The following is a 27,690-nucleotide window of genomic DNA, read 5'->3' as shown; positions in this document are numbered from 1 at the left end:
GAAAGCTATCACAGGTTACCAGTCGTGGTGGGCAGAATAAGGGCCCTGGGAGGCAGAAGAGTCAGTGTCTGAGTGACGTCATGTAAGAAAGACTTGACTAGCTACAGCTGGCTTCGATGATGGAAGGGGGCCATGAGCTAGGGTATGTGGGCAGCCTCTAAAAGCCACAAGAGGCAAAAAAATGGCTTCTCCCCTCAGCACAGCTGACACATTGACTTTGACCCAGCAAGACCCATTTCAGACTTCTGACCTGTGCAGCAGTTAAAATGTAAATTTGTGTTGTTTCAAGTTAATAATTGGTGGTATTTTTTACAGCAGCAATAGGAAACTAACACATCATTCAACAGCTTCCTTTTACACCCTTCCTGTTCTCCAGGATCCTGGAGATGTTTGGTAGTGATTCTGTCATCTCAGATAATTATAAATTCTTTCCATTTGTCTTCAAGTGGATAGCTCAAAACATTTAAAGAAATGACATGTATTTCTATTTCTTTAACTCTTTTGGTCTTGCCTTTTTTGTTGGCCTAGATCTGTTGGCCTACTGGTTTTCTCTTTAACTGACTTGAGAGAACAAGACAGAGAGGAGAGAAACATTAATTTGTGGTTCCACTTATTTATGCATTCATTGGTTGACCTTGTGTGTGCCCTGAGGGGAATGAACCTGAAACCTTGGCATATCAGGGCGGTGCTCTAACCAACTGAGCTACCCAGCCAGGACAGCCTGTTGGGTTTTTTTATTAAACCCTTTCTAGCTTGGGCCACACATTAAATATACAAACACTAACAAAAACTAATCAGCAAAAAAAAAAGATTTTAAATAAATTTATGATTCTGTATTGAGCCACATTCATAGCCATCCTGGGCCAGATATGGCCCACAGGCCATGGGTTGGACACCCCTGCTAGCATCTTTGAGTGCCCTCAGTCTGCCCTTCAGATCTTAGTTTATTCTGGGCATCAAGTTTCAGGACACTCTTCTTGCTGTTCTGGGTCACCCTTGTATTTCGTCTTGGTTATGTCACCTTTCACCAGCTCTTGTGTATCTTATCTTTAAAAATCTAAGCTTATCAAAAAGCAATGTGTTCAATCACTTTGGTTTCTTCAGATGATTCTCCTTTTCTTCCTAAGTAAGATCATTTCCAACTATTTTATCAGAATCTTATTTTAGCCCTGGCTGGTGTGGCTCAGTGGATGGAGTGCCAGCCTTCAAACTGAACAGTTGCTGGTTTGATTCCTGTCAGGGCACATGCCTGGGTTGCAGGCCAGGTTCCCCAGCTGGGGGCCTGCAAGAGGCAACAGATGTATCTTCTCGCACATTGATGTTTCTCTCCCTGTCCTTCCCCATCCCTTCCCCTCTCTCTAAAAACAAATAAATAATAAAAAATTAATAATTTCATTTTAAAGAATCTCTTAGTCTTTTTACTTTTTAATCACAGGCTAATTCTTTGCCCTAAATTTTTCTGCAACCTCTTTGCCTAAAATTTAGAGTATATTTCAGTGGAACCTAACATTTATTTTTCTAGGAGCAAGCATAGTCATGTCCTCACAAGGATTCCACATTACTCCTGGTTATGTTCAATAATAATAAAAATAAATAAGCCCTTGTCATTTTGAGATGCATATTGAAGCTTTACAGGTTAAGTGGTTTAACGTCTTAGATTTGCTTTAAGTAATGTACTGGGGCAGCACCTCGCTGGACCTCATTAGACCTGGTGGTCTGTCCCTTGCACCCTTCTTGGTTCCTGCTGCCAGTGACTCTCCAGTAAGAGTTGGAGGAGAGGGGATGCAGGTCAGTGGGTCCAAGTGTTGCTGCAAGACACTCATTGTGACAGACAATCTGAGAATTGAGAATCAGGAGGAGAATAGGCCCAGGAGCAATGGCATCTGAAGAGGAACAAGCAATAAAACAATCTCAACATGGAAAAAGAATAAAAGAACAAAAAGGAGCAAGATGCTAATAAAGGAGAGCCCTTGGCCCTCCCTTTGGAAGCTGGCAGTACTGTGTGCCTAGAGGAAACCGTGGGCGGCAGCCTGGTTAGGCAGCCCATCCGCGGTACAGGTGCGTCTGGGGTTGGGGGCCTGGAGAGCCCCAGGCAAGGGTGAAACAAGAGAATGTGGAAGGGACTGAGGAGATGAGACAGCTGATGGAAATTTGAAGGGAAAGCTGTTAAGTCATAGTCTGTGGGCAATGAGCACGGACCCCCCTCACCATGACCGCCACAGTGAGTTAGTAGGGAGATACACCTGCTTCCTAAACTTACATGTTCTTGACGTACCTTCACTGCACACCTTTTGCTGTTATTTGTTTCCTGTGGGTCTCTTATTGCCAGTTTCTATTTGAATGCTGTGTTCTGACCCAATTTGTACATTTCTGTCAGCAGGGGAGTTTTACCTGTTACATGATAAGATGCTCAGTACAGCTTGTGAAGTTAACAGAGTGCTTTTAAAAAGCACAAACCATCATCCTCCTCATCTAGTGGGGTGAGGGTGGGGTAGTTGCAGTACAGATAAAACATGCTGAGTGTCACTCACAAACCCTGGAAGTTCATCATATTATTCACTCTCAGATACGTTTGAAATTTTCCATAATAAACCATTTTTTTAAATGTATACAGGTACTGCTTTTAATGGAATGCAGCTGACTTTAGTAAAAGATGCTCAGGAACTTGAAGCTTCCTTCACCACCATATTTTTCCCTTGGTATAAAGTTGATCATCTTTCTTAGGAAAGCAAAGTATTCCCCCTCTGATCCGATAGTGTGCCGTTTGTGCCCCCAGTGACACCACTCCTGTCTCTTCTTGCTTTTATCCTCTCGTTCTCTTCACCATGCTTCTTGCCTTAGGATGAGAATTCATTTCTATGCACTCGTACTAGGAGAGACCTTCAGGGAAATTCCCTAAGTGGATCCTGAGAACCTCTGAAAACGCCATGTAGTAATTCTTCTTCCCAGCGTAAGCAGACAGGATTAACAGAGGCTGTGTGCTTGTGTACTTTCCAAGAGATGGGCGCATACCTGTAACTTCCACTCAGCTCTAAGAAGAAACTGACTTGCAGGCAGAGCTGGAAGTGGCACTGGGTGGTACTGTTCGGTACACTCACTGGGCAGTAAAACCCTTCGACAGGTCTGTATCTCCTTGTCCCGAAATTTCCCTCTCACCACAGTCAAAAGAGTCAACACATGACCTTGCCCCGGGGAGCAGGCATCCTTATTAGAGCAGGTCCTCATACCAACCCACCACTTTCTGATATACTACATTAATCTCAGTTCTTTTGGCAAATCCTTCATTTCTTAACAAAATATACTCTTTTAGATCATATTCTAATCAAATATGAAAATGTTTCCTCCTTGCAGTAAAGGTAAAAACTCAAATAAATATGTTTAGTCTTCAGTGTTTATAGATAGGAGTCCAAAAACATCATTCCCAGTCTTCTATCCTATTTTCTCCAAGTGTATTACTGAGCAACCTTTTCATCTTTATTCTTCCTATATAATACCTCAAAGACTCCAAAATACCCAGATTTATACTATTATCAGGGCCTTTTCCTTTCCTTTAAAATTTCATTTTAAAACCTAATTAAACACACCTCTTCCAACCCTAGGAAATCTGCTCCGTCCCTTGCCAGAGCCTGTCTTTCCGGTACCCTGGCATTTACAGCCAGGCACTCTGTCTGTGTTTTTTTCCATCGCATACACGGCTTTCAAATGACAGTGAGATGGAAATTCCACCTGCCACTCACTTCACATCCTGAATTTTGAAGTCGCCAGTAATACATCTCAGGTGTCTTCTGACCAGTGACGCCACTCATCCCACAGCAGGTGGCAGAAGGGTAGCGGTCTGTGGGGCTTAACTGGTACGAACAAGTTTTTCATTGTATGTTGCTCAAGAAAAACCACACATCTCTGCTGATCTTCATATAATATACTCAGAGTCACCTTGCTCAGGGGCAGCCAAGCTCTGTAACTGGTATGCTCAGGCCTGCTCACACCCATCTGCGTCCAGAACACTCCACCACTGGGGCTTCCTCAGAAGGACGGGTGTACATTCTGAACAAGCCTCAGATCTGTTTGAGCCAGACCAAGTTTTTCCTCCTTTTCTCTGCTGCCTATTTTGTTTGCGATGCCTAACTGTATACACCTTAAAATGGTAAAATACACGTTCTCCTGGCTTCCTTCAGGTTTTATTTCTTCCATCCTTCCCAGGTGCTGTTATAACTCTCAGAGAGCAGATGGTGCTCAGACTCTTTCACCTCTTCAGGTGAGAGAAGCATTTCGCTTACGCGGGCATCACGGGTGACAGCATGTGGCAAGAAGACACACCAAGCAAATCCCTAGGGGTCACTGAATCAGATCCTTGTACTCTGCCTCCCGGCACTCAGTCAGCACTTTAGTCACCGTGGCTCTGCGCCATCAGGGAGCAAGCATGCAGTGTGTACCAGGAGGGTCTCGTATTCAGCCACTCCATCTGCTCCCTTTCTTCTCAAAGCTGGCTGGTCCTTGTTCACTGGATCCTTTCTGGTTTGCTCAGCTAGGTCAAGTTCAGGTCGTCAGAAACAGAACCCCAAGCCTGAGTGAGCATTAGAACCACCTACAGCTTTGGGGTTTCACCTCAGAAGTCCCGATGCAGGCAATCTATGGCAGGGTTTCCCAGGGAAGTCTGATGACCTACTGGCTTTGGGTGTGCTGCCTTCGATAATCACAGAACAATCCTCAACCCTCCACTTACCTCAGCGCTTCTCTATCCTGCCTGCACATGGGCCTCACCTGACATGCTTTAACCAGGTCCAGTGCTCAGCCCCCACCCAGGCAATGAAGTCAGAAACCGGGGTGGAACCCCGGCATCAGTAGGTTTTCAAAGCTCCCCACGTAATCCTACAGCAGTGACAGCTCGGAGGCTCTCTTCCCAAAGTCCCCATCAGCTCTCCTCCGCAGCAAGTTCCTGCTTCTTCAGTGCACGTTCTCCAAGCCAGTTCCCATTCTTCTACCCAGTGGTACAGATTTATTTGGTTGGGGGAACGAGGAAGGAGAAGAAGAGGCCATAAGTAGCTTTTTAAAATTCTTACCAGAGGATATGTTATTTATCCATTTGGGGAGCAGGGTAGAGAAATGCCCATTGGTTTACTCCACATGTGCCCCAACCACACCCTGACCAGGGATTGAACTGACAACCCAGACATGTGCCCCGACCAGAAATCAAACCAGCAACCTGTGGGTGTACAAGACAATGCCCCAACCAACTGAGCTACCCGACCAGGGCACTGTGAGTATTTTTGAAACCCCCTAGGTAATTTCAGTGTACATCCAGGGATGGGACTCACTGTCCCTGGCTCCTTCCCCCCATTTCCTCTAGGCTCTTCTGAAGCAGAGAGAAAAAGAACAGATCAATGAAGAGACCAAGGGTGAACCCCCAAAGAGCCTTGAGAATCAAACCAGCACAGAATTCTGCCTCCCTCACTGCTGATGAAGTTTGTTCCAAATTCACATGGACCCCACAGCTCTGGCTGCAGCCTGTGTGTTGCTGTGAATGTGGGACATGAAATGAAAGTTTCTCCACCATGAACTTAAAATGGCTCTTGGGAACACCCCTCGGGAGAGATAACCAGCTTCCCAGCATAAAGTTCAAAGAGCAAAAATCAGTTGGGGGCCCAGTATCTGGCTGTTCCACCTCATCAGCCACAAGTTCATGAAGTCAGCCATTCTAATACCAGAAAAAACTGCATGTGGCCAAAGTTTTCAGACAAATATACAGAGGTCTGAAGTCCTTCACGGTCCACAAGCAGCTTTAGCAGACTCAGTAGGAATTGACTGCCCGCCCCACTCCCCAATTCCTACAGCAGCCCCACCACCACCCTGAGGGCCAAAAGCACACAGTGCCCTTCTCAGCCAAGCTGAGTCTGGAACCATATCTTCAGTTCATCTACCCAGTCAACATTCACTGAAGCACCTTCTACACGCAAGTCACTGAAGTCAAGTGTCAGGGACACAAAGACTACAGTAGTCTGTCTGTCTGTTCACAGGGGTCCCTGAATATGTGCTGCTGGCTGATTAGTATAGTAGGCGGACTGAAGACACAGAAGGTAAAATGTCCTGTTAGCAAAAGATGAAAAAACCTAGGTCACGCGGTGGGCAAGTGTATGCAGGAACAGAATTACCCAACACAGCTAACAATGGGCCAAAGCACATCAGCTCCAAACAAAGGGCCGTTGGGTGAAGCTGGACTTCTGGACACCCAGATCTGACTCTGCCAAGAGAAAAGTTCCACCTCCTGCAAAGAGGAATAAGAGTGTCAGTCCTTGAAGCTACCATAAAATTAAAAGTAGGTATAACCTGTCTGGGTAGCACAGTGGGCTAAGGCATCAAAGTGTCATCCCGATGTGCCAAAGATGTAGGTTCAATCTTTGGTCAAGGCCCATACATACAAGAAGCAACCTCTCAATGCATCACAGTGGAACAACAAATCCATATCTATTTATCTAATCTCTCTCTTTCTCTCCCCTTTCTCTCTCAAATCATTTTTTGAAGTAGGTATGTTATCTTTATCTTACAATTGAGAAAACCGAAGTCACCCAAGCCAGCTACAAAGCTGGCATACATTCCACCACTCCATGTGCCTTCCTATTCGGATTCAGAGATGTGAGACTAGGAGTGGGATTGTCTCCACTGGGGTCATGGAGCTCTGGCCGCAGAGAACTGGAACAATCTCGAAGAACTCTGGAAAACCAGAATAATCAGCCCCAGGAAGGGCCGTCTGCACACCTCTCTGGTTGGGAAGAGTGACCATTTATAGTACCCTGGACAGGACAGCAATTTTTGTCTGAGCTCGGAATTAATCAATTATCCATCCATCCAATCATCATCCACACGACAAGCATATATTGAGCACCAACTGTGTTCCACGCCCTGTACAGGCTCTGTGATTAAGACCCAGGCCCCAGCCTTCACAGAAATGTGAACATGGACAATTAATTATAGGAAGGAAAGTGTGAAAGTCACTGCAAGGTAACCCATCCAGTCAGGGGCAGTGAAGGGGGTGCTGAGGGGTACCAGGACCCCTGTTATCTGGCCTGAGTACATGGAGGCTGGTGCTGGGGTTGGGGGAGGGAAAGAATTCCTGGCAGAGAGGGCAACATGTGATTACCCTGACAATGAAATCAGCAGTGAGTGAAGTCACCCACACATACAAAAAAATTTACCTCACCAGCGATTTTCAACCAGTGTGACCAAGAATTTTTAAAACATGCAGTATCTGACTATTTAGTCAGGGTCACTGACCTCTTTTCCCTTATGTTGTCAGATTAAAACATGACAACACAATGAAACAGCAGAAGCAGAAATTAAGGAAAAAATCCCATTCAATATAGCAAAAAGAAAAATAAAATACCTAGGAATAAACCTAACCAAGAAGGTAAAAGACCTGTATGCAGAAAACTACACAACACTGAAGAAAGAAATCAGGGAAGACACAAATAAATGGAAACATATACCATATACCATGTTCATGGATTGGAAGAATTAACATCATCAAAATGTCCATACTACCCAAAGCAATGTACATTTTCAATACAATACCTATTAAAGTACCAATGACATACTTCACAGACATAGAACAAACACTTCAAAAATGTATATGGAACCATAAACGGCCCTGAGTAGCTGCTGCAATTTTGAGAAAGAAAAGCAAAGTAGGAGGGATCACAATACCTGATACCAAACTGTATTACAAGGCCACTGTAATCAAAACAGCCTGGTACTGGCATAAAAACAGGCACATAGACTAATGGAACAGAACAGAGAGCCCAGAAATAAACCCAAGTCTCTACAGTCAATTAATATTCTACCAAGGGGGCAGCAACATAAAATGGAGTAAAGATAGCCTCTTCAACAAATGGGTTTGGGAGAACTGGACAGCTACATGCAAAAAAATGAAATTCGAGCACCAACTTACACCGTACACCAAAATAAATTCAAGGTGGATAAAAGACTTAAATAGAAGCCATGACACCATTAAAGTCCTAGAGGAGAACATAGATAGGAAAATCTCAGATATTTCACACAGCAATATTTTTACTCATATGTCCCCTAGAGCAAGGGACATAAAGGAAAGAATAAACAAATGGGATCTCATCAAAATAAAAAGCTGCTTCCGCATGGCTAAAGAAAACAGTATTAAAATAAAAAGAGAACCAACCATATGGGAAAACATATATGCCAATGATACTTCAGACAAGGGTTTAATCTCCAAAATATATAAAGAACTTACACAACTCCACTCTAAGAAGACAAGAAACCCAATTAAAAAGTGGGCAAAGGGGACTTCCGCCAAGATGGAGGCGTAGGTGGAAACACCTTGCGTCTGCGCACAACCAAATCTAAAATCAACAAAGTTTTAACAACAATAAATGCAACCAAACCACACAGAAAATCGACAATACAGAGTCCAAAAACAACTAAATGCTCAGCTAAACCGGTAGGAGGGGCGAAGCCAGCAGCGGAGCAGGTTGGCCAAAAAGATCCTCGACCCGGTGGTGCGCAAGCAGCCAAAGGCACAGATACCAGGTGCGGGATAGCTACGGGGGCGGACACAGGGAAGAGGCGCGGCTGGCTGCTGTCAGTCGAGCATTTGCGTGCAGATAAACCAGTGAAGAGGTGAGCATTGAGACTGCATGGCGCAGGGCGTAGGGCTCGCACATTTCCACTCAGATAAACAGGCGGGGGCGAATGGTGGGACGGACCGGGCTAGCAGAGAGGACCGCCATTGCTCCCTCTCTGACCCCGCCCCCACATACAGCATCACAAACCAGCGACCTGGGTAGCTCTACCCCGGTAAACAACTAAGGCTCCGCTCCTCATACTTAACAAGTACGAACAGACCAAAAATGGCTCAAGAACAACTCAGAGCCCCAGAGCCAATAAATCTAAGCAATGAAGAAATAGCTAAACTTTCAGGTGCACAGTTCAAAACACTGGTGATCAGGATCCTCACAGAACTGGTTGATTTTAGTCACAAATTAGAGAAACATATGAAAGCTAAACTAATTGAAATGAATGGTAATGCACAGGAAACCAATAGTAATGGAAAGGAAACTGGGACTCAAATCAAAGGAGTGGACCAGAAAGAGGGAAAAAAATGACCAAACAGAAAAGGATGAAGAAACAAGAATTCAAAAAAATGAGGAGAGGCTTAGGAACCTCCAGGACATCTTTAAACATTCCAACATTCGAATTATAGGGGTACCAGAAGGGGAAGAGGAACAGTCACCAGTGGAAACCTTATTTGAACAAATAATAAAAGAGAACTTCCCCATTCTGGGAAAGGAAATAGACTTCCAGGAAATCCAGGAAGCTCAGAGAATCCCAAAGAAGTTGGACCCAAGAAGGAACACACCAAGGCACATCATAATTACATTAGCCAAGATTAAAATGAAGGAGAGAATCCTAGAAGCAGCAAGAGCTAAGGGGACTGTCACCTACAAAGGAGTTCCCATCAGACTGTCAGCTGATTTCTCAAAAGAGACCTTACAGGCAAGAAGGGGCTGGAAAGAGGTATTCCAAGTCATGAAATCTAAAGACCTACAACCAAGATTGCTCTATCCAGCAAAGCTTTCATTTAGAATGGAAGGGCAGATAAAGTGCTTCTCAGATAAGGTCAAATTCAAGGAGTTCATCATCACCAAGCCCTTATTATATGAAATGTTAAAGGGACTTACCTAAGAAAAAGAAGATTAAAAAGATGAACAGTTAAAGGACAGCAAACTCACAGTTATCAACAACCACACCTAAAACAAAAGCAAATTAAGAGGACAGCTAGATCAGGAGTGAACCATAGAAATGAAGATCATGTGGAGGATTAGCAATAGGGGAGTGGGAGGAGGAGAAGGGGGGAGAAGGTACTGAAAATAAGTAGCATAGACAGTAGATAGAAAATAGATAGGGGGAGGGTAAGAATAGTAGGGGAAATACAGAATCTAAAGAACTTGAGACGTGTTCATGAACTGAAGGGGGGGAATGGTGGGGGAGGGGGTGTGCAGGGTGGAGGGGAATGGGGGGGAATAGAACAAATGTAATGGCATAATCAATTAAAAAATGTTTAAAAATTTTTAAAAAACTCTAATAAAAAAAAAGTGGGCAAAGGACTTGAACAGACACTTCTCCAAGGAGGACATGCAGAGGATCCAGAGACACATGAAAAGATGCTCAATATTGCTAGCTATCAGAATGATACAAATTAAAACCACAATGAGATACCACTTTATACTGGTCAGAATGGCCATCATAAACAAAGCAACAAATAACAAGTGTTGGAGAGGTTGTGGAGAAAAGGGGACCCTAGTTCACTGTTAGTGGGATTACAGACTGGTACAACCACTCTGGAAAACAGTATGGAATTCTCTCAGAAAGCTAAAAATGGATCTGCCTTTTAACCCAGCAATTCCATTGCTAGGATTATACCCTAAGAACCCTGAAACACCAATCCAAAAGAACCTATGCACCCCAATGTTCATAGCAGCACAATTTACAATAGCCAAGTGCTGGAAGCAACCTAGGTGCCCATCAGTAAATGAATGGATCCAAAAATTATGGTACATTTACACAGTGGCATTCAATGCAGCAGAAAGAAAGAAGGAGCTCCTACCCTTTGCAATGGCATGGATGGAACTGGAAAGCATTATGCTGAGTGAAATAAGCCATGTGGTGAAAGGCAAATACCATATGATCTCACCTTTAACAGGAGGCTAAACGACAAAACAAACAAGCAAACAAAATGTAACCAAAGACACTGAAATAGAGAACAGGCTGAGAGTGACCAGAAGGGACAGGGGAGGGAATTTCAGGAGAAAAGAGGAACGATTTACAGGAACAAGTATAAAGGACACATGGACAAAAACTAAGGGGGGTGGAAATGGGAGGGAGGTGGGGAGCACTGGGGGGTGGGCTGGGATGAGAGTAAAAGACAGAAAACTGTACTTTAACTACAATTAAAATAGATAAACTAAAAAAAAATACTGATACAAAAATCAATCAATTAATTAATTAATTTTAAAAAACATGACAACAGCCATAACAACAGCCGCCAGGTGTGAATGAATCAAAATCATAACAATTTTTTGTCAGATTGGCAAAAATGTATCTTCTGGTGTGCTGCAGAATTTTAGTAATTAGTTTACATGTGCCATGAGATGGAAAAGGTTGGAAATCGCTGCCCTAAGCAATAATTGGTAAATGATTTCAAGATCTATCAGCAATGCTGGCCTATCTAGGGCTGTAAGTCACAGCAGTTCTAAAGGAAGGTTACACCTATAGAGGGACAGTGAGCCACTCCAACAGAAGCAGAAACCTTTATCTGCTTTCCTGAAATGGGCACCGTTTGAAAAGAAAAGGATGAAAGTATGGCAGAAATATAGATCACATCTCTATGAGACAAAGACCACATTCTAGAGATGAAGAAACTAAGGCTAATAAATTCACTCTGCCTGGTTCCACGCTCTTAACCCCCATGACTGCTGCATCCCAAAGGGATGAGGGTGTCCTCCGCACTGTTCAGGGGAGAGAAATGCTGGCTCAGGGCACCCCCACATTCCAACCACGGAGAAGACCTTATTGTAGGATAAGGATATTTCATCCATCCAGCTTTTCCAGAAATAGACCCCCAAACCTAGCTAAAGCAGGCTTAAGTCTTTCCCATAAACTCCTCCCCCGAGCTCAGCCCCTCCCTCTAACCACCACCCTTCTTGCCTACACACTGTCAGTCTTTCGGAAAGTATATCTAAGCTACACTCCAATCTCTGACATCCACTCCACCACTCCATCGAGAAGACTTGACAATTTTCCTTTACCTCTTATTTGCCAAGGATGCTGGCTGTGTAGCCCCTCCTCTGGGCTCCATCCACCCTGCCCCGAATTTAACCTACAGGGCATTAGAATGATTTACATACCTGTCTCTCCCATGGACTGTGAACTACAGAGTAAGAGTCATCCTCGTATCCCCAGGGCCTACCCCAGAACTAGGCACACAGCAGGCATTCAAGTTTCACTGGATGAATAAACTCTGAAATCCAGCGCCACCCACAATGCCCTGAAATTTCCCTCTCCAAAATCACCAGTGACCTTCATGTTGATAAATCCAAGCAACTCCACTCCTTATCTAGCTTGCCCTTTTACCAGATTGGACACTGTTGACCACTGACTCCTCAAATTGCCCTCTTCCACTCACCATCTCCCATTTCCTGCCTATCTCTCTAGATCCTTCTTCTCCACCTTTTTGCAGAGTATTTATCCCTTCATGTTGGTAGCTTCAGAAGGTCCTAAGCCCTTCTCTCCTCTCTTTCTACATCTGGTCCCAAGATCATCTCATCTGCTACTGTGATTTCAACTATTATCTATATACTGAAGATTCCCAAAAGTACATCACCAGCCCAAGTGTCATGATTCCAAATACATATGAATATCCAGCCACCTACTGACTGGACATCGCCAGGTACAAACTCAATCTATCCACAACTGATCCCATCAATTTCTCTCCAACCCACTGCTCCTCTAGTATTTCCCTTTTCAGTAACTGGCATAACCCTCCGCCCAGTTACCCAGAAACCTGGGCACCTTATCATCATCAACAACCTCTGCCCTTATTCAATCAGGTTCCAAGTCTTAACCTGTTTCCTCATCCCCCGGACATGCCTCTAGTCCAAGCCACTCTCATCACTTACTGGGATCATGGCAACTGCATCATAACCGGTCGCCTGCTTTCAGTCCTGCAAACTGCTACCAGAGTAATCTTTTTAAAAATCCACAATTCTAGAATCTAAGTCACAAATGTCACTCTCCTGCTTCAAATGCCTGAAGAGGTTTCTCATTGCCTTAGGACAGTGATTTTCCACCTTTTTTTATCCCATGGCACACATAAACTAAGTACTAAAACTATGTGGCACACCAAAAAATGTATTAAAAATAGGTATAATTTTGATTCATTCACACCAGATGGCTACTGTTGTATTGGCTGCTGTCATTTTTTTGTTGTCATTGCTGTTATTTAACAATCTATGGTCAGTGCCCCTGACTAACTAGTCAGGTATTACATGTTTTAAAAAGCCCTGCAGCACACCAGCATGCCATAGCACACCAGTAGAAAATTGCAAGCCCACCAAACTCCTTAATATGGTTCTTGTGGTAGATTTTATTTCCCCAGGATGTCTCAACAAGCATGTCCCATCCCACATGCTTTTCATACAATGAGACTTTGATACTCCATCAAAAGGTAAAGCCTGTGCTTCTTGAAGCACAGATCATCACTGGATGATCTTCTGTGACTGTTTCAACCTCTCAAGTACAGCAGGAGTGGCACCATGTGACTTCAGGGGCTAGGTCATAAAGGCAATGCAGCTTCCACATGGCTTGCTGGGATACCCATTCTTGAGGCCTTCAGCTGCCAAGTAAACAGTCTGACTGCTCTGAGGCTACCATTCTGTGAAGAAGCTCAGTGCAGTCCCAATGGAGAGACCACATGGAGAGGCCCTGACACAGCCTGAAGAGAAAAAGATGCCCAGCTAGTCCCCACCTTCAGCACCCCAGTTCCAGCCCCTGCCACCCCACCATGTGAAACAACCACATGAGACCCTGAGCCAGAACTGTTCCACTTATGCCTTCCCAAATTCCTGAGCCACAGAAACCATGAAAGATAAAAATAAAATGGCTACTGTTCAAAGCCACTAAGTTTTCCATGATTTGTTTCACAGCAATAATAGCTAAAAGAGTTTATAAAGCCCTGAAAAGCCTCTCCCATGACCTCCATCTACCTCTGCAATCCAGCTCTTAACATTTCCTATCTTAGCCCTGGCTGATGTGGTTCAGTGGATTGACTGCCAGCCAGCCTGTGAACTGAAGGGTCACTAGTTCGATTCCCAGTCAGGGCACATGCCTGGGTTATGGGCCAGATCCCCAGTTGGGGGTGTGAGAGGGGCAACCTAACAATGTATCTCTTGCACATCAATGTTTCTCTCCTTCTCTTTCTCCCTCCCTTCTCCTCTCTAAAAACTAATTAATAACATTAAAAAATTTTTTTCCAATCTTAAACTCAACACTATAGCCCACCCTAAACCCCTTCCACTGTTTTTTTAAAATATATTTTATTGATTATGCTATTACAGTTGTCCCATTTTTCCCCTTCACTCCCGTCTACCCTGCACACCCTCTCCCACCCACATTCCCTCCCTTTAGTTCGTGTCCATGTATCATAAGTTCTTCAGCTTCTACATTTCCCATACTATTCTTACCCTCCCTCTGTCTATTTTCTACCTACCACTTATGCTATTTATTCTCTGTACCTTTTCCCCCTCTCTCTTCCTCCCACTCCCCTGTTGCTAACCCTCCATGTGATCTTCATTTCTGTGGTTCTGTTCCTGTTCTAGTTGTTTGCTTAGTTTGTTTTTGTTTTTGTTTTAGGTGTGGTTGTTAATAGTTGTGAGTTTGTTGTCATTTTACTGTTCATATTTCTTATCTTTTTTCTTAGATAAGTCCCTTTAACATTTCATATAATAAGGGCTTGGTGATGATGAACTCCTTGAATTTGACCTTATCTGAGAAGCACTTTATCTGCCCTTCCATTCTAAATGAAAGCTCTGCTGGATACAGCAATCTTGGATGTAGGTCCTTACCTTGCATGACTTGGAATACTTCTTTCCAGCCCCTTCTTGCCTGTAAGGTCTCTTTTAAGAAATCATCTGACAGTCTTATGGGCACTCCTTTGTAGGTAACTGTCTCCTTATCTCTTGCTGCTTCTGGGATTCTCTCCATTTTAATCTTGAGTAACGTAATTATGATGTCCCTTGGTGTGTTCCTCCTTGGATCCAACTTCTCTGGGACTCTCTGAGCTTCCTGGATTTCCTGGAAATCTATTTCCTTTGCCAGATTAGGGAAATACTCCTTTATTATTTGTTCAAAAAAGTTTTCCACTTGTTGCTCTCCTCTTCCCCTTCTGGTACCCCTATAATTCAGATGTTGGAACGTTTAAAGATGTCCTAGAGGTTCCTAAGCTTCTTTTTTTCTTTTTTAATTCTTGTTTCTTCCTTCTTTTCTGTTTGGTTGTTTCTTTCTTCCTTCTGGTCCACTCCATTGATTTGAGTCCCAGTTTTCTTCCCATCACTATTGGTTCCCTGTACATTTTCCTTTATTTTACTTAGTGTAGCCTTCATTTTTTCATCTAATTTGCAACCAAATTCAACCAGTTCTGTGAGCATCCTGATCACCAGTGCTTTGAACTGTGCACCTGATAGTTTGGCAATCTCTTGGTCGCTTAGTTGTATTTTTTCTAGAACTTTGATCTATTCTTTCCTTTGGACAATTTTTTTTTGTCTTGATGCGCCTATTATGTAGTGAGGGGCAGAGCCTTAAGTGTTCACCCGCGCATGGGTCAACCCAGTCACTGCTCTGTGATGCTCTATGTGGGGGAGGGTCCAAGAGGGAACAATGGTGCTTGCTCCACTCTCTGCTGAATTTCAGTCACTTCCCCAGCTTCCCACAAGCAAACTGGGCCTTTCTGGTGCTGATTCCCACGTGGGTGAGTTTCTGTACATTCTAGGACCCTGTGGGTCTCTCCGACAAACTCTTCTGTGAGGCTGGGAGTCTATTCCAGCACCTCAACCCCCACAGGTGTTTTCAATAGGTGTTTTGAGGCTTTATTTCCTGGTGCTGGGACCATGGGTTGTGCAGTCTATCTTGTTTCCCAGTTTCACCTGGTTTATCTGTGTGCAAATGTGGGACCACCCAGTCAACCAGCTGCCTTGTGCACTGTGCCCCTCCACAATCTGCCGCCTTGCTGGGTCCGCCTGCCACCACCTTGCACGGGTAGGGTCCTCCAGCTGCTGCCTTGCGCACCCAGGGTCTGTATCAGCCACGGCTTCTTTTGCCGCAACCCCCCTCCGCTCGGCCTCCCCACTCTGCCCTTCCTACTGGTATGGATATGCCTCCATCTTGGCCGGAAGTAGCCCCTTTCCAGTGTCCTCAAGATGTCCTTCTTTCTTGGCTACAAGTTTTCATACATTCTGTCCTAGCTGCCTGAAATGCTCCTCTACCCTCTCTACTCTTGGTTAATTTTCCTTCACCATTCAGGGGTCATGTTAAACTTTTTTATGGAGAGTTTATAAACTCCTAGGCTAGTTCAGGTCTTCTACAGTTTCTTGCACAAGAATCACAACACTCATCAAAATCCATTGTAATCTTGTGTCAGGTTGCCTATCCTAGCCCCCCACCAGCATGTACACATGTGTACATACTGATACACTGAGAGCCCCATAAAGATAATAGTCAGTGCTTGTAAAATGGCAAGTGCTTCAGGAATATTTGCTGAATGCTCAGTCTCCAGCCCCATCTCTTTCCTATGCTCCAGATGGGCACATCTGCCTACTACCCTACAAATAAATCTCAAATTCAACATGATTGCGTCCTCCCCCTCCTTGTACATTATGCTAGCACCTACCAGTTGCCCAAACTAGAAACCTCACTTCTTCATTCAAAGAATATTTCTTGAGTTCCTCCCTTTGTTTCTTTGTTGGGGATCATAGGCTCAGCCCCTATGGCACAGAACTCACAGGCTGGTGGATGTCACCTACCTCTTTCTTATACCGGACATCACAGTAAGTGTCATTGGTTGTACTGATGGTGCCTTTTAAATTGCTTTCCCATCTGTTCTTTCCTAGAGATATCATCTCCTAAATAAGCTGCACCCCCACTGCCATTGCCCTAGTTCAGGCTTTCATTTCATGCCTGGACTGCAATGGGCTTTCTAATCAGTGTCTCCCCTCCAGCCTTGCTTCTTATCTCCTACCCCAGCTACACTGCCTCCCTGCTTAGAACCCTTCAAAGGCTCCTCACGTGCCTTAAAATAAAATCTAAACCCCTAGGAAGGTTTGCCTCATGCTCTAGCCCATTGGCTTCCTTTGTTTCCTCACATCCCACAATCCCTCACATCCCACAAGCCCCCCTACACACCCTACACCCCGTACTTTTTCTCGCCTTCATGCCTCTACATTGCCCTTCCCTGTATCTAGAACTTGCCCCTTCTTCATTCAACAGATATTTGTTGAGTGCCTAGCAAACAATAGGCACTGTTCTAAGTGCCAGAGATTCAGCAGTGAGCAAAACACTTACTCTCATGATTAAAAAAAAAAAAAACAGGATAGAAAACAGCCACTTTTTTAATTTAAAATCTCACTTTAAACAGGGTAGGTCTCTGGTAAGGTAACATGTGTGCAAACATATGAATGGAGTGAGGTAACAAGCTCTGAGGATATCTAGGGAAAGAGCCTTCCCAGTAAAAGGGACAGTCAGAGATCATTCCTAGTTACAAAACCCCTAAGGCAGGAACGAGCCAGGCAAATTGAAGGAAAAGCAAAACAAACTGTAGCTGGAGAACAGAGGGTGAGGGTGAGATGTCTAAAGTGAGTCAAAGAAGTCAGACAAAGTGGGCCTTGAAGGTCATGCTAAGGGAGCGCTTCACCAGCCCTGATTCCTTTTTCTCCTCCAGTGCCAAGTGCAGAAATCATGTCCTGAATAGGCCACATGCCACCCCACTCCTAGCACTTACCATATACACTATGCTAGACTGTTTTTGAGGGTCTCTTCCACACCATGAGCCCCCTACAAGCAGAGGCTCTGCCTTTCAGCTCCATGTCTTATAGACTCCACCACCATCAGGAAATTATTTTCGAAGAGCCAAAACATTCTTCCTTCATTCTCACTCCATTTCCTGCAAGCAATTCCCTGACTGGTTTCCCAGTCGCCACAGTACGAGGAAGAGGGTTCCATGGAAGTGAACTCATGCCTTCTGCTATTTAGAAATTACACCTGTATGCCCACAATTGCACATTAATAAACACTGTCATTTATACACATCAGCCTCCCTTTTTGGCGAGACTCAGTTGATGAGGAAGTGATCCTCTCTGGGTGGTGATGACCTGAGGAAGGCACTGCCCATGGAAGAGCTGCACGAGCAGCCCAGTAAAGCCCCAGATGCCCCCGTACCCCATCACCACCTTTCCTATTCCAGACGGTGGCCCTATCACCTCCGTCTTTCCAAGCTTCAACCCTTAGTAACACCTCAGAGAGCTCCCACACAGCCTCACATCCAGAAGTCCTAGAAATCCCATCTCATGACTATTTCAGCATCTACCCCCTCATCTCAGTTCCAAAGGTGAAGGGCAGACCTTCACCACACTTTGTACGGACTCAGGTTTCAGCTCCCTAAAGCTGTCTCCCTACCTTCTGTCTCTTTCCAAAAACACTCTCCACATGTCCAAAGGAGTTCTTCCAAGCAAATCTGATTTTACTTCCCCACTTAAAATTGATAGCTCCCCCCTATTTTCAAAATAAAGTCTAGCCTATTTAGGCATAATATAAAACCCTCCTTGAGCTGACCCTGGGCTATATTTCCAGTCTCTACCTTCTTCCCTGTCTCTTACTCCACATTCCAGCTCCACCAACTACCTGCAGTCCTCTAAACAGTCCGTACCTTTTTGCATCTCCACACATTATTACATGCAGTTACCCTATGAGAAATGTCCTAGAAGACAGCTGTGTGTCTTTTCAAAATTCAGTTGAGACATTGTGCTGTCTGTGACATCTTCCTGAGCTCTCCTCCCCATAAGAAGAAGGTTGTCCTACTTGCTCCTATGGTGCCTTCATTAACCACACCTATTATCTTGCATAACAATTATTTGTTACTGTGTATGTCTCCCCCCTGGGATACTTCTTGGCTTGCCCCTGAATAATTATGGTTAAACAGAGATATTACTGCAGGTTGTATATGGGCAGAGTGTCCACAGAGGTCTCAACATCTGACTTGTCCTAGGTGCTCATTAAATAATAGCTGGAGGAAGAAACTCATGAATGAATCATATGTCCCTAAATTCTTACAATCTTCGTTGTCCTTTGGAACCTTCTCCCAGATCTCCATGTGCCTCTGAAGTTATTAGAGATAGAAAAAAGTCTTATAAGCAGTGAAGTGATACAGTAATTTTAAATATATAATTAACATGGTACATTTGAGCCATGATTTATGGTTTTCACTGAATCTGATTTCATTCTTGCAGTAATCTGGAAGTAAATAGTCACTGCACCTTGACAAAGGTCATGGAGTTATTGAGCCCAGACTCAAATACAAGGCTGGGGCACTTTTCACTCTACCAGAGTTGTCTCAAATATATGCCATGAATCCATGCAGCACAAAACTCTGTATTTTATTCACTAGGGAGCTCTGCAGACTAATCATGATTGTGGCTACTTTGCATGTATTTATATGAGGGTACATGTGTATTTATAGGTAATGGGTGTACAAGAGTTTGAGTCCATCTCTATTCCCAAATTAGAAAGAGCAAAGTAAAAAAGGGTGACCAATGTAGATGGGCACAGTGCCAGAATCAAGGAATGACAGCTGTCATTCCAGAAACCGATGAACTAGACCAAAACCAGAAAACGATGAAACCTGATGAACTGAAGTCAGGCCAGCAGCCTGAGGCCACTGAGGAAGCCGACACTCACCCCCACCCCGATGGCCTGGTAAGGCCCCATAATCATAATCTCAACAAGAGTTGAGATGTGCCGTGGTAACCCCAGGTCACCAAAAGAAATGTCAAGTTATTTAGGCAAGCAGATATAGCATTGGTTTTAAAGAGATTTCAACAAAGATGGTTAAAATGAGAGAATTCTGTCATTTAAAGGGATGCAGCTGTCTTAGAAATTTTACTTAGATGGAATAAACTTTGCCCTACACAAAATATGTGACTATACCTACATCTGAGGGGACCCCAGTTAGTTTCACCAGTAATTATCTGGTTACTGGTTACTGGTTTCAACCTACCAGACTATCTATAACAGTGTTAAGAATCTAGCCAAGCCCTGCCCAGTGTGGTTCAGTTGGTTGAGTGTCATCCTGCAGGCCAAAAGGTCATGAGTTCAATTCCCACTCAGGGCACATGCCTAGGTTTTGGGTTCAGTCCCCTGGGGCACATACAAAAAGGCAACCAATTGGTGTTTCTCTCTAACATTGATGTTTCTCTCTCACATCAATGTTTCTCTACCTGTCTTTCTCTCTCCCTTCCCCCACTCTAAAAAATAAAGTAAAATAAAAATAAAACATAGATCTGTAAATAGAAAAGAATGTCACTGATAAATTCTGGGGGGAAAGCAAACTATAGCATTATGTATGGAGTATGATCCCATTGTTGTAAACCACAGAACAAAACTACATCTCTTGAAGGAGCAAAAAGAAAATGAGGAAGGGCACACGAACTGCTAATGATGCTTACCATGGGGGGTTGGGTGAAAGGTAAATCAGTGGGTCTTTTTACACTTTGGTACTGTTCAAATTTTCACACAAAGCATACATTATTTTTAATAAAATAAAAGCATTTGTAGGGGCATGCATCTCCTTCCATCTACCTCTTACCAGCCAACTAGACTCACACCCAGGCGCCCACCCTGGCGCTCTACCCAGCACCTCCTGCCCCAGCCCCACTTACAGATGCAGGCAGCAGCCAGCAGGCGGCCAGCAGCATAGGGGGTGAAGCAGCTCGGGAAGATGGGCTGCACCATGTAGTTGGCAAAGGTGATGGCGATGATGGCCTGGCTGGTAGGCTCAATGATGAGGAGAGAGGTCCAGAGTCGGATGAAGGCAAGCAGTCCCCCAAAGGCCTCAAGGATGTAGGCGTAGCTGGCCCCAGACTTCTTAATGGTGGTGCCCAGTTCCGCATAACAAAGGGCCCCGAAGACGGAGAAGAGGCCCCCAACAGCCCAGATGACCAGGGAGAGGCCAAAGGAGGCACTGTACATGAGAACACCCTTGGGGGACACGAAGATGCCGGAGCCAATCATGTTCCCCACAATCAGGCACACGCCATTCAGCAGCGAGATCTCCTTCTTCAGCTTCACCTGCTCGGGCCCTGGGCAGGCCTTCTCTGCCAAAGGAGAGGCCTCCCCCACGTGCTGGGAGGCCACTTCGTACTTAACGCCGTCAACCATGGTGGAGGAGGAAAAGAGAGACTTCACCAGCTTCCTGGCATTGCCCTCTAAGGAAGAATGAAGATAATATATATCAGGCAGTCGGCAGTACCATAGTACCCTCCCCCATAAAGACCAGTATGGACAACCCGCCCTGCCCACCAGGGCTGAGACCTCCCTCTTGCCTCCCACCCCCCATTAACCTTTTCTCCTGCTGGCTCTGACTCATCAAAACAACCGCAACTTGAATTTTTAAAGGAAGGTATTCATTCCCCAGAGAGGAAGCGTGTGCCCCTCACCGTGCTGAGACTGGTGCTGCCTATGTGATTCACAAATCGAAAACTGACACCTGGTTCTGCCTGGGCCTGCTGTGATAAGAGACAGGAATCAGGGCAATCATCTGGCAGTTCCCAGGTGCAGCCAAAATAATTTGAGCCAGCGGTTTTCAGCTTTACCCCAAAAAGGTATGGCCCCGGCCAGTGTGGCTCAGTTGGTTGGCGTGTTGTCCCATAACCCAAAAGGTCATAGGTGCAATTCCCGATCAGTGTACATGCCTAGGTCGTGGGTTCAGTTCCCAGCTGGGGCACATAAGAGAAGCAGCCAATTGATGTTTCTCTCTCACATCAATATTTCTCTCCCTCCCTCTCCACCTCCGTTTCCCTCTCTCTAAAATCAATAAGCATCTCCTCAGGTAAGGACAAAAAATGATAAAAAGTGTGTCTTCCCTCCAATTCAGGCTCACCTGTCACCTGGGTTGAGATGCCACATGAGGAACCAACCTTGCAAGCAAATAATCTATGGGGTCTCCTCACAGCACTGCTCTTTTCGCCCAAGGATTCTAGCTCTGGCAAACCTAAAGGCTTCAGCGATTTCTAGCTGGAAACCCACAACCATCGCCCTGCTCAGTTGAAGTGCTCAACCCTAGCACAACCCCAGAGACCTCACCCCATCCTGAAGACAGGCTATTTTCCTCTTTTCCTTGCCTTTCTTTTCCACGATACCTTTCCCAGTCCTTAGTATTCCAGATCCTCTGCCATCAAATTCCTCTCATCGGCATAGTTGCATCACCCAAATAGTACGAATGAGAGAAGGGCGATCCCAATGTATAGCCCAAGCTAAAGATGATTGGAGTCAGCTGATGACCGCTTCCCACCCGGGAGCTGCTGCTGGACACACAGCACTGAAAGCCAAAGCCAGGAAACAGCTGAAGTGGGGCAGCTGATGTTGGCCCCCGCAGAGCAAGAGACAGCTGAGAGAAAAACGTGCAAAGCTGGCCGCACAAGTGGAGAAGTACCAGGGCTAGAGAGACTGAGGAGATGAAGTGGACACTGCACAGCAGCAAAGAGGGGTGGGGTCACGCGAGGGGGTGGGCTGAAGGAGAGAGTGGAAAGCGCTCACTACCTGGCTAAAGGCGTGAGCAGGTTCCTGCAGCGGCAGCAACGCCAGTGGAAGTCAGAAGCTGTGCTCTGACCACTCCTTCTCAGCCAGCAGTGAAAGGAATGGCTGGGCAAGGGCATATGGATTTGAGTCAAATCGGGAAGTCAAGGAGGGCTGAAGGCGGGAGAGAAGAGTATGAAGCAACTGTGCCTGGGTCCAAGGTTCACTGGCTCCTCAGCTCTGCAGAAAGTGCAACTGGGAGCTCTGGGCTCAGCACTTTCTACAATAAGAAGACACTCCCTCAAGAACCTCCTTTGACAGGAACCAGAAGAAAGGACTGTCAGCTGGGCGCAGCTCTGACACCCTGAGGAAGCTGTCTCCTCGCAAACTGGCCCTGATGAGGACAGGGCCGGCTGAGAAACACTGCACAGCCCTCCCTCCCAGTCCCCCAGCCCCACCCCAGCCCACTGAGGTTGCACAATGTGACCCGAAGGCTTGTCTCAGACTGAGATTAGAGGAAGTGGGAGCGCAGTAACCGTTCCTTGTGATTAGATCAGCTGTCCTAAAAGTAGAACATTTCACACTGTCCCTCACAAAGAGAGGGGTGGCTGCCCCTGAACTTGGGCCATTACCCCAAGGCTGAGCCTCAAGCTCCTTCCAAGGAAACAAGGTCAAGAAATTATACTCAAGCCTCTGGCTGCATTCACCCCACCCTCCCTCTTGTGCCCTTTCATCCTTAAGAAAATATACCAGGGTCTTTGGGTAAGCATAACTCTTACAAACATCTTCCCCAAATACAAGTTTACTCCAATCTCCTAAAAATATTAGGGGAACTAGGATTTCACTGAGCTATTTTGAACATACAGGCACATAACCGAAAGAAAAAGTTGAGTATTTTTTGGAAATAATAGATTATTCTACCTTTATAGTCTACTTAAATGGGATATTTTGGGTCTCTTTAACCAAAAGAAATATATTCTATCCATTCTGAAATCCAACTATCTGCCCTTTTTCACGACTTTTTAAAAACAGCCTCTGTGGTCACTCAACAACCAGAGAATGATGATCTAAAAATCCCAGAGGTGGTTATCTTTGCCCTACTCCCTCTCATCCCAGTCCCTGAAACTTTTCTTTAAACCAAGAGAAGGATCCAGATGTTAGCTTTCCCAGACATCATGCTTCTCCCAAAAGGATAAAAAGGAAGTTCTATGGAGAGTAACTTCGAAGGGTAATTTAATTACAAATTCCTGACTGGGCAGGTTATGATGGGTAGTCATGCCCCAGACATATAACTTCTTTACTAAAAGGCTTATATTTGACATAAGCAAGCCCTGTTCGCTGTTTCTGTACATCTAGGTTAACACACCTTTGAAATTCCCCATCTTTCTAGTACATGACTGAGACAGAATAGTAAGAAGGTAGGAAAATTCCTTGGCAAGTGGAACAGGGAAACCAAGATAGAAAGCTGAACAAAGTGGCCAGGCAATTGACAGCCAGATACAGAAGTTCACCTCCCTACAGGTAACATCTAGGCCTCAGTTGTGTTTCAGCTCCAGGCCCAGAAAAGCAGCAAAACCAGGTGGGAGATGCAGGATCAACTTCAATGACTAATGACCCTGTCCTGGCACTGACCTATCAGTGGAGACCACAACCCCAAAAGAGCACACTCAGAGAATGGATGAATATCTGCTGAAACCCTCCCCCGAGACCTCCCCAGAGATTCCCACCCACAAGAAAGAGAGATAAAAGTCTCAAGACAAAGGACCCAGCTCTTCCAGCTCCAGCTAGCTCCCCTTCTGGGGAGCAGCCTGTGGCCATCCCCTTTCCCCTCTTCTTCCCTCTCTTCTTCTGCCACAAGCAGGAATCTCCTAAGCTCCTAAGGGTCCCCACAAGATCTACAACCAGGAGAGCAATAGGCAGCAGCAGCTCATCCCAGGCTAACCCCCTGAACACGTCCCCAAGAGCCCCTTTTCTGTGACTTCCCAGTGAGCTCTGGCAGCCCAGCACTTTACTGAGCACTTACTGGAGCCAGACACACTGCTAGGCACCTAAATGCCCTACCTCATTTAATCCTCCCTGCAGCCCCTTGAGGCGGGCACTAAGTCCCATACCAGGGTGCCAAACTAGTGAGGGCAGGCTAGCCAACGGAGCCCACACTCTTAACTGGCACTGCACTACCTCCCCAACATCCCTACCCCCCCCCATCTACCCAGCAGCCTCTAGGCCTTCTTCAGACAAGAAAACACTTCAGATGGCTTCCTAATGATTTACCCGGGAGAGGGTGTGATTAAAAAGAAAGCCTCCGCCCTTCTTCAGCCTGAAGCCTAGACCCCCCAACAAAGCCCATCCACCTCCTTCCTGGCTGTTCCTCCCCTTTCTCATCTCTTTGCAGGCAAATACCAGCCCTCTCGGCAGCATTGCAACTGCTAGGGTGCCCACTTACAAAGCAAACAAGGCGCATGGAAATACATCACCATGCCTGCCCTTTTAAGGCCCAATTCCTCAGCACCAAGGGGTGGGCATGTGTCCTAATGGGACATTAAGAAAAGAAGAAGAAATGAAGGAGGGACAAAGGAAGGAGAGAGGGCGTGAGGGCAAATAGGGAAAGAGGTATGTTGGGTTTAGTTCCTGCCTAAGTGGTATCTGAAAAGAGAAGTCCTTCTCTTGGAATCTTGAGACAGAAACACACATTCCAGCAAACAGCACACCCTAGCGGCCTCATCAGGAATGCTAATGGTAGAACCTCCTTCCTGGCCTAGCTTGCACTTGCCCACACAAACTGGGCAGGGGTGGCTGTCCTTCACAGCCTCTTTTGTCAACCACCACCTAGCACCAGCACCATGGGCAGAAAAGCACCATCTCTGGCAGCTCACATTTCTCCCTGAGACCCTGGCTCACAAGGTAATGCTTCCATCAGATAGGCAACCTGGGACTGGCAGGACCTCTCCAGAAGGGCTCTTGCACACCAGACTTTACAGAATTTTGCAGCGCCTAGAACCCCACGAGACAATGGTGTTTCTGATACCGGCACCCCTTGTCCCGTTCCCCTGTCTGAAGTGCATTCAGGACCTAGGGGAGACTACAGGACAACACACTCACTCTCCAGCCTGTGGGAGAAGTTTCAGATTCACGGGCTCAGGGAACACAGTCAGTAGGGCCCCCAGGACACAGTGCCTGGTGCAGGAGCCAGTGGGGGCCCTGGCCCTAGCTCCACCCAATGGCAACAGCAAAATACCCTTTCTCCAGAAACCCGCACACAGTTCAGGGTCTTGGCTCCTCAGTCAAGCTCAGGGAGCTAAAGGTGTGCAGATCATTTCTCCCCCAGAGACCCCTATCCTGCCCTCCTAGCTCCAACTGGCCTGTGCTGCCTCCCCTAACAACAGAAAGAGAAAACAAATACACTCTGGTACAGCTCGATTGCCCCATCACCCCAAGCTGGAATCTCAGCTCCTCCCTCCCCAGTTCTCCATTTGTTTTTCTATATTCCACTGTGGCTACAACAGTCCAAAAAGAAAAAAGTGAAACAAGAAATTGTTTACTCCTGTGGCCAGGTGTTTCATTAATGTAGGACTGAGGTCTCTGGGCAGAGGGCTCTGCCTCGGGAGGGTCAGCACTGGGGCCAGGAAACAAGAGGCTCTGAGTCCCTTCCATTCAGGACTCTCACTCCATCCTCCTCCTGTACTTCCCCTCTCACCCACTGACCCCCGTCTCCCACCTCTTACCAGTCCCGTGACCTTTGGGCAGGTTCGAGGAGGAGGGGCTACCAGCACACTGGGGGTCTGGGGAGGAAAAGGTGCTGGGAAGGGGCGCCAGGGTATGGCTGGAGCTGCAGCAGCTGTTGACTCTGAGGAGCAGAAAAGGCAGAGGGTAATGGGACCGAAATGAAAAACAGGAAAACATATGTGTGACTCTGGCCGACTGCAGCAGCGGGGAGGGGCCAGAAGGACGGGCTGGAGCTGGGACCCACAGGACCTCCAAGCCTGCCCGCCTCTAGGCTCCTCCTCTTCCCTAGCTCAGCAACCCCTGTTAGCACACCCCCAGTCCCCCGAACTTCCTTGTTGCCCTACACTTACTGAGCACTGAAGCTCTCCCAGTGACTTAAACAGCCCTCCTCATGCCCTGACTCCTCCCACTAATTCCATTTCCCCTGCATCTCCCACTCTCATACTATCATGGGCACTGCTGAAGGCATAGAATCCATGGTTAGGGCAATGGACTTCTGTGGGCCCACCTCCAGAGTCTCAGTGCCGTTTCAGACCCTATGTAAGTCAATCCATATCAAGAAAATCACTTTGGGGGTGCAGTTGAGTGCATACCTAAATGCTAAGCAAGCCCACTCACAGTCAGGTCCCCAAATGGTTTAGGTGATGCACGTGTTGCCAAAGCCAGCCAAGGGGGGCCGAGCCAGCCCTGGCACAGGGCTAATGAGTTGGCATCACTTCAAACCAGGATTAAACATGTTGAATGTTTATGTAACAAAAGTGGGGGGATATGATTTTCTGGGAATAAAAACTGTTAGCCTCATTCTTTCTACTCAAAATTAGAATTTATTACATGAACTCATTACATACAACTTTCTGAAGCAGACAACTTCTTGGTAAGCATATTAAACCATTTAAAATGTGGATATGATATAAATCTCACTCAGGGAGTGGCACTTCACAGTGTAAGGTGCAATTCCCCAAATTCTAGCTGCGACTGCTGCCTTCAAGCAACTAAAAGCTGGTCATAGGGCTAAACCGTGTAACTTATACCTGTACTTGCACGTTGCAAAATTATTTTGGAGACAGGTGGTCCAGGTAAGCAGTCTTTAAGGATTTCTCAGTAAGTGGGAGCCAACTTACAGGTCACGAAGAGACACAAATCAGAGTTCACTGGTACCAAATGTCCGAATTACTCCAAGAATAATTTAGTGCCTTTTGAGACCCAGGTTGCTGCCCAGCTGGTCCACCCCTTAATACTTCTCGGGGGTCAGGTCCAAGCTGTAAATGAGGGAAAGACCAGAAGTCTAAAACTGCCCCTCAGCTCTGGCCCCTGCTCTCTCTCTCTCTCCACTCCAGCCACACCGGCCTCCTTGCTGCTGCCACACAATCACGCTCCAGGGCAAGCGCTTTGACGATTGCCGTTCCCTCTGCCTGCAACGTTCTTCCCGGAGATGTTAATCCCTAAACTCATTCCATTCGGGTCTGTGCTTAAACACAAACCTCTCCATCGTTTCACCATGTTTGCCTTTTCTGCAAGGGCACTCATTACCACGCCAAATTTGGAGTTGTTGTCCGCTGCCCCACTACAATGCAAGCAAGAATCACTAGAGCTTTATTTACCCTTATT

At 45.9% G+C, this 27,690-nt stretch overlaps 1 protein-coding gene across 6 annotated transcripts in view; it reads right to left on the bottom strand.

Moving 5' to 3' along the window:
* SLC7A7 (solute carrier family 7 member 7) overlaps positions 1-26,257 on the bottom strand; it is a 37,145-nt gene extending 10,888 nt beyond the window's left edge. The window contains exons 1-2 of one of the 6 annotated variants that reach the window (XM_037129306.2): positions 26,082-26,257; positions 20,505-21,050 (exon numbers count right to left, since the gene is read on the bottom strand). In XM_037129306.2, coding sequence (XP_036985201.1) covers positions 20,505-21,003 — 499 coding nt within the window. In that variant the 5' untranslated portion in view covers positions 21,004-21,050; positions 26,082-26,257. Of the gene's footprint in view, positions 1-20,504; positions 21,051-21,185; positions 21,323-21,724; positions 21,868-21,927; positions 22,325-22,383; positions 22,525-26,081 lie in introns of those variants that run through there. The other 5 variants (XM_037129307.2, XM_037129310.2, XM_037129309.2 and 2 more) reach the window with 5 other exon arrangements.
* Positions 26,258-27,690: the final 1,433 nt, after the last annotated feature.

This window comes from Artibeus jamaicensis, unplaced genomic scaffold (genome assembly GCF_021234435.1).
Source record: "Artibeus jamaicensis isolate MK-2021 breed Jamaican fruit bat unplaced genomic scaffold, CSHL_Jam_final contig_887, whole genome shotgun sequence".
Lineage (NCBI taxonomy): Eukaryota > Metazoa > Chordata > Mammalia > Chiroptera > Phyllostomidae > Artibeus > Artibeus jamaicensis.
Note: the sequence above shows the minus strand (reverse complement) of the source record. Positions and strands in the feature narration are given on the sequence as shown.